The sequence below is a fragment of the Tubulanus polymorphus genome, chromosome 11 (genome assembly GCF_964204645.1).
Source record: "Tubulanus polymorphus chromosome 11, tnTubPoly1.2, whole genome shotgun sequence".
Taxonomy (NCBI): domain Eukaryota; kingdom Metazoa; phylum Nemertea; class Palaeonemertea; order Tubulaniformes; family Tubulanidae; genus Tubulanus; species Tubulanus polymorphus.
In genome coordinates, this window is record NC_134035.1 from 13,613,922 (window position 1) to 13,627,620 (window position 13,699).

The 13,699-nt window shown below is 40.6% G+C and overlaps 1 protein-coding gene across 10 annotated transcripts in view; it reads left to right on the top strand.

Annotated features, from left to right (window-relative positions):
- The window catches only part of LOC141913248 (uncharacterized), a 47,973-nt gene extending 36,037 nt beyond the window's left edge, over positions 1–11,936 (top strand). For all 10 annotated transcript variants that reach the window (XM_074804720.1, XM_074804712.1, XM_074804723.1 and 7 more), the window contains one exon: positions 7,469–11,936. In XM_074804720.1, the coding sequence (XP_074660821.1) occupies positions 7,469–7,705 (237 nt within the window). In that variant the 3' untranslated portion in view covers positions 7,706–11,936. The remainder of the gene's footprint in view (positions 1–7,468) is intronic.
- Positions 11,937–13,699: the final 1,763 nt, after the last annotated feature.

Sequence of the window (13,699 nt, forward strand, 5' to 3'; positions counted from 1 at the left end):
TTTTCATAGATTTTATAAGTTATAGAAACAAAATACTTAAAGATTTTCTATTTAGTAGCCTTAGTTTTCATAAGAAACATTATTCAATTGAGTTGTTGTAACCAGCTGAAACTCTTTGGGAGTCCTGAAGTCATGACTGCGAACTTGGATTCTGTTCTCTACGACTTTGATTAAAAACGTAAAAACCATAAAATTGGATCCATGTTTTTTGGTCTCCTCCATGTTTTCCCAGACCCATATGAAACAATATTTCGAGCGTTTTTGCGAATTTGATGATGAAAAGGATTTAATCAAATCTACGATGAATTCTCTATTCACAATTTGCTCTAATCTAATCATCGTGTCTGATTATTTAATTTGCTGAAATTGATTCTCTCAGTATTTCAACGATAATCTCGCGAGAGAGTCTCGCTCCTCGTCGACGCCCGCTCGCGAGACTCTGATTGATAATAATACCGTCGCGCGATATTGAAATGATATTTTCGTCGCGTGTCGGATATAAATTTGATTTTAGACGAATTCGCTGATGAAATGTAGTTCGGGTCATCGGTTCACGCGGTACTCAGGTCATAAAACATAAAACCACAGGTCATTCAATAATCCACCACACAATCAATTATTCGACTATAAATTTATGTAATTTTCTTATGTGTCAATTATATTTTTACGTACAAGAATATCAGAACCAGCAGCAGTAGTAGCAGCAGCAGCAGCAGCACCAGCAGCACCAGCACCAGCACCAGCCGCAGCAGCAGTGTATAGATCCTGTGTATATGTCTCAACTATTAGTAGACCCACCTCTCTTACTTGGCCTTACAGAACCCTGTCCTCAAGTCGGGGAATGTTGGAAAGATTCTTTTTGGAAAAACTTTCTCATTTCCCTGATTCTGAACTGGGTGAGATATTTACAGCAGTCTCAACACGCTATCGAGTTCCCTGATTCTCAACTCAGAGTCCACTGCATCATGAAATTTAGATCAAATATTTCAGATCATCGCAGATAATCCTCGATCCTCCATTCACTGATCTTGTAATCATGAAAACAGATATTCTGCCAGAGTCTGAAACTTACTGCCACCTACGTTCAATCACGAGAACTAACGTTATCCGGCAGAAGTTTAATTTCTGTTAAATATGGACAAACAAAGCGTCAGCGAGCGCGGCCCGACCATCCATTAGAGCTACCCGCTACAACAATACATTAATGATCGTCAATAGCGACGATTGTTGAGGAATTCTCGGCCGTTTATTGATGTTTCGTAAAATATTGTCGACGCTTCGGGGGCCGCTAACTCAACGCGATATTATAACATGCGTTATTACGAGCCGCCTCGTCAAAAACCGGTCGCGAAAAAAAACCTGAATCACCGTTTTTATCATCGTCATGGTGCTAATTGTTGCATCGAGCAGGCGGGGGGCGAGTGAGGGGGCGAGGCTTTCGTATGAATTCTCCAACGTGATTTGTCGTCGGCGTCGTAGAAAGAGCTGCTCAAATAAGTGTGAAATGGATATAGACAGGAATGAATTCACTGCACTCTTCAACAACGAGACATCAACAAAACATCGGAAATAAGGCTAGAAAAATCGATACCTTGTTTCTCTCATTTCTGCTGGGCTTCACTGTTGACCAGCCGGTCGTCGAGCCAGTATTCCTGAAGATGACTATATAAGATATAGTCGATGCGTTGAATTAAATAGATTTATAGCTTAAAGGAAACTTTTCGGACTTCTGTTATCTCAGTGTGGGATTCTCAATATATCTTCATAACACGGAATAGTGTTTCATCAATGTTAGCCTATCCACCTCATAGATAACTTTTTTTTAAATCATGATCTAGCCAACAATAACAGACCCGGCAGTTGTAGAAATGAACTGACTACAAATTCAATCGCAGTTTATAAAAGCGACCCAACCAATAGATCATCATTTACAAAATTATTACAAAATTCTCAAGTCATTCCTGATTTCCCTGTTGAAACCATGATGACATAGGTGTATATAGAAACTGAGCGATAGAAACTAAAATAGAAAAAAGGAAATCCACGAGATCCAAGAATTTGATGATTATTGAGAAACAAGGTATCGTTTTATTTCAGCCTGATCGCGGGAGGCTTGTATTGATACATGAGGTTTGTATAGATAGATAGCTGCGAGCTAAGTCGCGCGGACCTCTGTGAAATTCATCCTCGGACGACGCCGGAGAATGTCGTCGTCGTCGGTGGATTGTTGTGAAGTAACCGCGGTTACCGATGATACGCGTTATAGTTGTTCAACCGATCGTATAGTTTTAAATACCCAGCTGCCTGCGTCCGAGGCCGAAGGGCCTCGACAAACCACCGATATTCTTCCGCCGTTTAAAGTTTTGTCGTCCGATTTGTGCAGTTAACTGTACATTTTGAACTTTTCCGCATCGAACGTCGAATAATAGAATATTTCACCGTTGATTAGAAGTGATAACGACCGGTTTCCATTTTTAAACGTACGACGTTCTTTTCGACGACTATTTCCGTCATTTCTCATTGTGTTTTAAATACAAAGCAGACGACAATTCTTCTTTAAGACAACAAAAAATTAAATACAGCCAAAATCCGTTAGTTATTAAACCGTTCTCATTTCTAATGGCATTCTGTGTTCACTTTTGAAGCCAACAAGAGAACATTTCTCGGAGAACAAATTTCCTCGATCAAACTCAAATTTAATGGAAATATCATTCTTCATAACACCGTTAAATTCCTTTTAACACCATATCTATCATCAGTCCCAATAATGGCAATATAACAGAGGACATTTTTCTGGGCTTCATATGGATTTCTGTGCGGATTTCTGAAGGAAAACTGTGCAATTTTATATGTACTCATCAAGGGTGAATCCAGTATTTCATAAGGCAGGTAAAATAGGGCCTTTTACTGTCTATAGAGTAGATAAGTGCTGATCAGGTGCCTTAACAAACCCAGGAAGAAAGACACTAAATATTTGGATGGATATATGAAAGCTGTGGGTACTGGAGTGTGTAATGGGTAGTGTAGTGTGATCTGTGTGCATTTGTGGCCAGCACACAGACCCAGATATACGTAATAATACAGCCTGAATATAAATCAGGATACTTTTTATTTTACAAGTAACTGAAAACTGATAGGTTGAATTTTGAATATTGAAGAATGAACGCGGCAGTTAAAGATTCCATCTCGTGATGATGAATTGATTTTTAATTCGTAATGAGTTTCGTGAAATATTTTTCGTCGAGATAAATTAGTGGCAAATTCAAGCATACAGCGCACACGCGGGGCGCGCGCCCTCGTGAGGCACCCCCGCTACTTGTGAGGTGCAGTCATGCGTCGTAAAACAAACTTGTACACGCTTCAAATACCGTGTTCACATCAATATCGAATCAGTTAAAAACTGCTCTTCAGTTATACGTCCATATCGGTAAATCTAGCTAAAATCAAGGAGTTGCAACGGGCGGCAGTTGCTCAAAAGTTGGTTAAAGATAATCGGCCGTTAAATACCATAGTGACAATTTGATTGTATATGTGTCACTATGTCAACTATCGACTGGTTAAACTCTAAACAACTTTCGAACAACTGCAGCAGCCCTTGCAATTTTGTTCTACAGTTATTGTACATATCTAGAAAAGGGTTTGTGTCCTGGGACCGCGTGTCTGGATTGTACAGCATGGTTTTAGATCCTAAGACTTGTCTTAAGTTGTGAGATTAGAACCAAAATGAGCTGAAGTTAGTCTTGAATCTGGGCTCTGGGTCCCTGTGTCATGGGTTCTGGTGTCCTACTGGGCTCTGGCTCCCTGTGTCATAGGTTCCAGTGTCCTTCTGGGCTCTGGGTCCCTGTGTCATGGGTTCTGGTGTCCATCTGGGCTCTGGGTCCCTGTGTCATGGGTTCCAGTGTCCTTCTGGGCTCTGAGTCCCTGTGTCACGGGTTCCAGTGTCCTACTGGGCTTTGTGTCCCTGTGTCACGGGTTCCAGTGTCCTTCTGGGCTCTGGGTCCCTGTGTCACGGGTTCCAGTGTCCTTCTGGGCTCTGGGTCCCTGTGTCACGGGTTCTGGTGTCCTACTGGGCTCTGGGTCCCTGTGTCATGGGTTCCAGTGTCCATCTGGGCTCTGGGTCCCTGTGTCATGGGTTCCAGTGTCCATCTGGGCTCTGGGTCCCTGTGTCATGGGTTCCAGTGTCCATCTGGGCTCTGGGTCCCTGTGTCATGGGTTCCAGTGTCCATCTGGGCTCTGGGTCCCTGTGCTATGGGTTCTGGTGTCCTGTTTGTAACTTTGTGGAGTCATTTTTGGGACTCCCAAGTCTCTGTGGTTGTTCATGCTTTCACTAATGTTACTATTGATCTAGACTCCAGTGTATCATTGAACCACCAGTAGTAGTTTAACTATTGTCTCTGCCCTCAGGATGACGACCGGTCAGCTTGACCACTAATGGACTGGTCATTCTACTGGAGTAAACCGAATGTTTATTTTACTGCAGGCATTGTTTACTCCTCTCGTTGCTAACTGCAAACAACGACCAATCATCTCTCAAGACATTTTGAATTTCATATTTTCATTTGATGACCTGACATTTGAGAAATGTGACCTGACATTTGAGATATTTTACCTCACATTGTGAGATGTGGCCTCACATTTTGAGATGTGGCCTCACATTTTGAGATGTGGCCTCACATTTTGAGATGTGGCCTCACATTTTGAGATGTGGCCTCACATTTTGAGATGTGGCCTCACATTTTGAGATGTGGCCTCACTAATTACTAATTGATTTGGATTTTATAATTAGATAGATAAATAATGTAACTGATGGATCTATGACCCCCCCCCCCCACGTTCCTTACTGGTCTTACTTGTTATGTTAGGCAAATTTTTCATCCATATTTCGATAAAGTGTTTCCGATAAATTTGATACAACCACAAAATGATAAAACTGTTTCACAATCTTGTGGTTGATATGACTGATTGTTAGTGGGGGAGGGGGTGATACGGGGGGGGGGGTAAGAACAATGGGAGCTCATTTAATCCTACACAAATCCCCCACCTCTCCACACAGCGCGGCAGGTCCGTACAAACCGTAAATTAATCATACTGTTTAACTACATTGTTGACTTTTAGATGAAAATTATCAATTGAAACATTGTACGAATATTGACACAACGCAACAGACCGTGAGCCTCAGTTACTGACAGACCGCGAGCCTCAGTTACTGACAGAGAGAGAACAGCGAGGTTTCAACGGGGAATAATTTGTTTGTCGTTGGTTTTTACAAAGTTTACTGATCAGTGATTAATACGAGGGGATCGTCAGTCAGTTTCAAGTGATCAGTATTTACTCATCCATTTCACTGATGAGTTGTAGAAGAATGAGTTTTAGAGAGTTGTACTGCTCCACGCCGGTGCCGTACTGTAGCGTGCCGTGCCTCATGCTGGCCATGCCCTGCTCCACGCCGATTCTCGTTGCGTTTGAAATCATTGAATGATTTAATTAAACCGATCGTTAACGAGCGTCACTAACGAGTGCGGTACTAATTACATCTAACGATGTCGGGTGATTTTATGATGATTTAAACGTCCGTAAATTCACCACGACAACAACAATCTGATAAATGCAGTTATAACATCAGTATTCTGGAAGATGACTATTAGAATATAGTGGAAATATCAAAACATTCTGTAGTGATAACGAATTGATTTAGTTAAAGTCGATGATATGGTGTTATAACCATTGATGAAACATTCTGAGTCCGTGTTGTAAAAATGATATAAAATCCCTGCACATTGAAAATGAAAAATTCCAAAATGTTTCTTGGGCTAATAGTTTATCATTCGACGTTTCAACTTTATCCTAATAGTCATCTTCAGGAATACTGATCGTCCTCGTTACAGCCATTGATGAAACACTCTGAGTCAGTGTTGTAAAGATAATATAAAATCCTACTCTAAACACGCATGAAACAATTAAAGGGGGGTATACTGATGACTATTAGGATAAAGTGTCCAGTGAATTCTAGTGCAAGGAAAACGTCAAATAACTAATTAGTCGAGGGAAACATTTCAGACTTTTTATTCTCGTGCGGTATTTTATGTGACACCACGAATAAATGATTTACATTGTGTATATTTTACTATCCACTATTCGAGCACAGACTACGAGCGAAGTTGTGATTCCTGTTTGGCGCCAGCACTTCCCATTATTCCGCAATCAAGACCTGCTCTCTTTCTCTTCTCTCTGTCTTTTTACTCATTGTTATCGTCAATGAAGTGAATTGAATTGTGTAAAGATTGAGTGGTCGTATTTATTATTCTCTCGTCTGTTTTTCGTTTTTATTTCGTCGTTCTCGCGGTTTTTGATGATAAGTTGTCATTTCACACGCAACGAGAATCTTTATCATCATCGACATAATATCCCTCCTCGCTAAGAATAAAAACAGTAACGAAATGTTTACTTGAGCTAGTGCAGTTTGTTTGATGTTTCAACTTTATCCTAATAGCAGGAATTCATGAGTTTAGTGTAGTTTATTCAACGTTTCAACTTTATTCTAATAGTCATCTTCTAGAATACTGAATACCTTGAGCTAGTGTAGTTTATTGGACGTTTCGACTATATCCTAATAGTCATCTTCAGGAATACTGTATTCCTTGAGCTAGTGTAGTTTATTCAACGTTTCCACTATGTCCTAATAGTCATCTTCTAGAATACTGAATACCTTGAGCTAGTGTAGTTTATTGGACGTTTCGACTTTATTCTAATAGTCATCTTCTGGAATAATGATGTAATTCCAGTCAAAGAATGAATAAATTCTGAAATGTTTCCTTGAGCTAGTGTAGTAATCTCAGTTTTGCCTATACCCTAATAGTCATCTTCAGGAATACTGATACTAGTCTGCAGATACACTCCATTAAGTTTCCTAAGTCTGAGTTAAGGACGCAAAAATAAGAAATTAATCGGGAGATTTGTTTTAGTCCAAAGTCCGAAATTAGGCAAGGTTTACTGTATAAACTATCAATCATATCTAGTTGGAAGAAGCCTGTTGAGTGTTGGGTGAAGCCTTGTGGAAATAGAGCCCAGAGGCCTTCATGTGAGAGGGTAGTGGGGGGTTAAGGAGGGTCGTCTGTTGGGCACGTGCTTCAATAACATCACTTAATACTATTAAATCTCAATAAACCAAATATCTAAATAATCTAAGATATCGAATATCATTAGGAGCACGAGAGCCGCGAGTACTTGTAGTTATAGAGGTTTGAAGTGCTTTCCTAACTGGGAGATGGAAGGGTATGTTATCTCTCCTGATACTCAGAGAGAGTTGGATAGTTATACCTGCAGGCTGTGAGGGGGATGAGAGGGAGGATGAGAGGGAGGAAGGCCACGGCGTATATTTGTCTTATGAAGGATGATTAACATTTCTATAACGGTTGAATAGATTTCTGACTTGTGTTGTTTAAAACGTTCGGTCGTTGTGTCGTTTCAGGATAGAGCAGCTGAAATCATACTGACTCTCGGCGAGGCCTTCGAAGTCGCGTATCAGATCGCTAAACTCGAGGAACAAGCTAACAATGCAGATACATCACCACCAGCATCACCAGCACCACCAGCAGCAGCAGCTGTATCAATGGGACAACAAGATGAGATCAATCCATCAGTAATAACAACAACAATTAATACTATTAGTGATACTAGTGATTCAAGCGCTGCCTTAATTGATTGATGGTAGCTTCCTCCTCCCAGCCTCTCCGTCTCACAGCTTCCTCCTCCCTGCCTCTCCGTCTCACAGCTTCCTCTCACAGCCTCTTGTACAGCGTTCCAGCAAGGAAAGTGATTCCCGGAACCATCTCTCTCTATCTTACAACTCTAGATTATACCATCAGGGGCTGCAAATGCTCAAAACTTAAATTTAACCGGTGGATAGTTGACATAGTGACAATTAAAAGTTCATTGTAGCCATGAAAATATCGGATGGTTAATTTAAACCGCCTTTTGAACAAATGGCTCCAGGTAGCAAGCTCCTAACAACAGGTACGCAGCCAGGTGGCGCAGTCTTACCGTCCACCCCCTTAGCAGCAGATCAATGAGTACCTGATACAGTAAACCAGCAGAGGGTAACCCCTTCTCACTCCATACCACCGGGCGGGCAGGGGGGCAGGACAGGAGGAACTGTTCTCCGTTTTACCTACGTTCTGCTCCCTCTCCCTATAGAGGTCCCACAGTACCAGAACTGTATACTGCCAGCAGACAGGTCAGTGATCCCACAGCACCAGAGCCCCCTTTAGACCCAGCAGGCAGGTCAGTGATCCCACACTACCAAAACCCCCTCCTCAGACAATATAGTCTCGGTATATGTCACAAACTTCCAGTTGATAACTTCAATAAGCCACCTGTATGGTATAATATAGCGGAGAGCTGTGATAACTAACTACCCCCTCTCCGTGTCAATGCACTCAAAATCTGTTTACCGAAAAGATTTGAGTCAGATTTACAAAGAAGTCTTCGTCGTGGTCTTTATTCATTTATAATCGAACAACAAAAGTTGTTGTAATAGTTTTCAATCTAGTGAGTGTAGTGAGGCAATGAGAGAGAGCGCGAGAGGAGAGAGAGAGAGAGAGACTTCGTCTTCGAAGTGAACGCGCGTAAGATTTATGAGTTGTATCACATTAACTATTGTTGTCGAATGACGTTTATAAATAGAGTGTAATAGCCGTATGATAGGTGGGTCTGCTCCGTGGCGCCGGACTGACTCGTAACGACTCTCTTACTCTTTATACTCTGTTCCATCTGGCGCGGTTATTTTGTTGCGTGTGAAATTAACGTTTTCTCTCGTCGTCGGACGCGACGCTTTTGAATTACGGGCGAATTTATTACGATATCTCGTTATTACACGTTTTAATGTGTTACGTGAAAAGCTTTCGGGTGTTAAACGCTAATTTCATAGCGCATATTTATGAGTTCAGTTTCCTCTCCCTCTCTCTCTCTCTTTCTCCTCTCTCTCCCTCTCTCTGCGTGGAGAGAGAGATGAGTGTTCATTTCTTGCTATGTAATCGATGATATTTACATTTGAATCGGACCGCGAGTATTTAAGGATATTCAATCGTCAGGTTAGATGACAGACTCTCGACGATCTGCTGTAAAGCCTGAATTTAGGTCGTATTAAACCACGTCGCGATGTGACATTAACAGTCTTAAAGACCGAATTGCAGACGTTCGGATTGTATCTTGGCGCGACCTGAGTTCAGGCTTTAGATCGAGGAACTGTGTATCAGTCACAACACTTCAAATTACTCTTGGGTCAAATCTTACTCTTGGATAATCCACTTAAGTCGAAACTTATCCTAGGATAATCCACTTAATTGTATCTAGACGCTCCTATAGTTTATCTAGACGCTCCTATAGTGTATCTAGACGCTCCTATAGTTTATCTAGACGCTCCTATAGTTTATCTAGACGCTCCTATAGCTTATCTAGACGCTCCTATAGTGAATCTAGACGCTCCTATAGTGTATCTAGACGCTCCTATAGTTTATCTAGACGCTCCTATAGTGAAGCTAGACGCTCCTATAGTTTATCTAGACGCTTTTTCTGAGCTTTATATTTTTTGATGATGTAACGTATTATCACTGTGTCATTCACTGAACGTATGTATATATATAGAATAACGCTCGTAAACATGTACAGCCGAGCGACGGGTAGGGGTCAACATTCCCCGACCCCCGCAACGCAAATAACAATGATGCAAATAATAATAGTTGAAATGCCAAACGTAAGAATAGAATTTTGCTCAATGATTTCATGTATTTTTTTTTTGTCGTTCTTAATACTGCATCAATAATGTAAATGTAAATTCAACTATTTCTTGCGTATTTTGCAAATTGATTAATAATATTTGTCGTTTCTTGCCTTAAGCTTTAGTAGTAGAATCATCTAGATGAAGTAGTTGATTATTTTATTATTAGTAGATTTAAATGATATGATAATGCTGGAATTAATGAATTGATAATACTTAGACAAGATGCATTTTATTGTAACGGGCTATAGCATATATATAACTGAGATTGTATGATATCAATTATCTCCTACTGGTAATTGTTTGTTTTATGACGACATTCTCGTGCAAGAGATCTATAGTTATTTAAGAAACAGTGGATCACCGACGTAGGAACAGTTATCCTCAGTTATCTCCAGTTATCCTCAGTTATCCACCGGTACTGGTTTAGCTTCAGCCAACAATCAAGTTAGCCCAGGTAACTGGTCGGCTTGAGTAACTAGTCTCCTTGCTGATTTGTTTAATGCTGCTCAGATATTTTCATGCGAGATTAATTTCTATTCAAGAAATTTAGAAAGAAGTCAATAATAATAATAATAATAAATACAGCTGCAAAGCAGCAATAACGGGTTTTCTGCCGTGCCCCCGATATTCGCACTAATGGGGATAGAAAGAGATTCTTTTCATGATGATGATGATGATAATGATCATTGGCTTTATTTGATAAATCTGTATATAGTCAGGTAATAACAGTAATAGTACAATGTAACATTTATCATATTTGAATATATTGTAAACAATGTAGCAGGAAGTATATAAACACATTCCCCAGTAAATTACATTGTATATAAGCAATATTCTGATTATAGTCTATTTCGAGTTAACTTGAGAGCACATCAGGTGCCTGCCTAGCTAAGTCAGTGTTGATGGTACATACCTGATAAAAGTCTTCATAGGACCAGAAAGGACAGGCAGTCGACCTAAAACATTGAATTTCAATCCAATCTTCACTGTATTGAAGGATATATTAACAGCTTTCATTGAAGGGGTTCATGAGAGAAAATAAACCGCCTGATTTGAATGTTCAACAATGTGTTTCCATGCCTACATTCCGTAATTTTTGAAAATTTGAAAAAAAAACTCCAGTTGGTAGGCATGGTGACGTATTGTTAAACTTTATTTGTTCATGAAAATAATGTCTCTTTTCTTTTATCAGGTAGGTACGTACCACCGAATCTGTTTGAGCTAGGCCACATGATGTGCTCTCACGTCAAGTTGAAATAGACATTAGTCTACGCTGATATATTTACTCTGGGATTCAATAATATTAGTAAATAATTGTGATATAATAAAAGTCAATTGTGCAATAAACAAACGCAAAGTTCTTGTCTGATTAAATATGATGATGATTTTTTTTCTATGAAGATGAAAAATGAAAATTTAACGCTGTAAAAATAATATGAAATGTAATAGAATCGTAGCTTTAGTTTTTGATAAATTGTAACGAAACCAGAATGAAATGATTTAATGCTTCTCGTTAAAGTTGTGTGCATGACCATCTTATATGAAATGTGTAAAGACCCCAGGACTGCAGTTCTCCCGACAGGCCCGGGACTGGAATGAGCCCTGGGACCTGCAGTCCTGATAGGCCGCAGGACCTGCAGTCCTTTGTTAATTCAGACTTCTGTGTTGAGTCAATTCACTCAAATTTTGACTGACAGTTTACTCTGTGTGGAGCTGGGTCCATTGCAGATGTGTAAATGATTTTAGCATAATTTTTGCATGATGAATAGGCCTATAAGATACTGCAGCTACTGATGCAGTCGCAGCTACTTTTGAAGCTGTGCAGACTGCAGATGCAGCTACTTGCTTTGGTAATTTGTAAATATAGCTATAGTGTATGAATGAACAATAAAAGATTAAGAAAAGATTAGTATTTGAAATATGCAATAATATTCTCCTTCGCCATATCTATTTCTTTCTCTCCTCTCCCTCATCTTATCTGTCTCCTCTCTCTCATCCCTCTCACTTCTGTCTCTCTTCTCTCCCTTTCTCCTCGCCTCTCTCCCCCTCTCCATTATCTGTCTCTCTCGGAAATCTGATTTAGATTTGTCTAATCTCAACTCCCCCTCTGGTCTACCCTGAACTGTCATTGCTTATCAATGATTCGAAGATTCATGCAATACAATTAAAGTAAAAAAAAACATATTGTCTTTGAAATTGTTTTTATTTTGTGTTGGTTTGCTACAATTGGTGGATTTCTGGTCGATATAAGGAATATGATCGTCGCAGTGGAGACCGGTTATCGGCTGGTCTTCAAAATAAAATAGAGTCTTCATTAACTCGAGCGGCTAGGGCCTGTCGTTTGTTACAAGTGCTGTGATTGGCTACGACCGGGATCTGGTTGGCTCCGGCGTAACGAGTCGCGAGGTCTTGTTCGGGGAACGGCTTTAGCTTAGTGGGTTCGAATCCCTTGACGGGTGAAGTGTCTAACTGAAGGTAGACACCGTTAACCAGTCTATCAAGTGTATCAAGCTCGTTTGTCTGTGGACTGGTTGCCGTTCTCGTACTTTCAGTGACCGCGAATCTGTGATACACCAGACACTACAGTTCTTGGTGAAGCTCTCGTCTGCTCACCGGGTGTGTGATAGCCCTCGTTACTGTGAGGTCAAAGATTCGTTCTGTTCACTCAGTATTCATTCAGTATTTTGGTGCTATCAATTTCCTTCTTTAACTTCAATGGGTTTTCGCGTCCGTAGCTTTTTTGAAAAATATAATGAGCGAAATAAAAGTCGTTAAGGTAAAATAAGAATATTGCGTGATGAAGTTAATGACGCGTATAAGAGTGAGTGACTAGGACGAGGTTTAGTGAAGGGTTTGATGAGGTGTGAACATCGTATTCAAATGTTCGCGACAACCTGAGATTTCCGATATGAATAATGGACAGACGACAGTGTGAGATAAACCAACACTCGAAACATAAAAACCATTAATTTAATTTCTCGATATTAAAATCACTTTAAAATTTTCGCCACACGCGCGCGCGTCATCTGTACGCCTCGTTCTGGCGAGCCGGATAATTCATAATTCGTCACCGATGATGAACGTTGACAACGGAAATGACGCAACAATGTGCGATCGTTAGAGAGACGGAGAAATGGCGAATCTGCGCATCAGTCATTTTTGCCTGTCAAAACTTGCGCAAATTGGAAGAAAACTTATGAAATATTTCTTTCCAGGCAGTTGGGCGACGGTTTCTGCTTGGCGGGACTTTGTCGGTTCTAATCTGCTAATCAATTCATACGGCACTTTCGCGAATAAACGATACCCGTCGAACCATGAACACAAACCGTGCCTGCGATCTCTTGCTGCCAAAAACGGCGCGATGGAGGCAACATAAAAATTTCCGCGTTCGTGATTTCATTGCCGAGTCGATCTTACGCCGACGCGACTTGGGGATAGGGTGATTTCTTGATTCATTTGCTCATAAGTGGGCATCTTATGAACCGTTAACTTATTGGTTAGGGGCGCGAACACAAATCCGGCTTTATGGAATTAATTTACCGAAAGCTAAACGTATATTTCGCGGTCCCAGTAGAATTGTGTTTATTAATTCTCTCGATTACTTTCCTACTCTTTCTCTACTCTCTCTCATCGATGCCCCAGTCTTACCGGGGAAACAATACTCGACTGTGAAGAGTTTGGCGTGTATTAATTTTACAGTTGGGCTACGAACACAAACACTTTCACGCACTCGCCATAGTTTCACCGGTCCCTCGCGTATAACGGCTCTTGTCACGTGTTTAATGCGTCAACCAATCACCTTCACGGACGGCTGCTCAGCCGAAAAATTACCGTTATATCGAATCTTTCAATGAATTAAACTTCCGAACCCCCAGTTACCCAATTTCCCTGAATCAGTCTCTCTCTCTCGGCGGCGTCTGC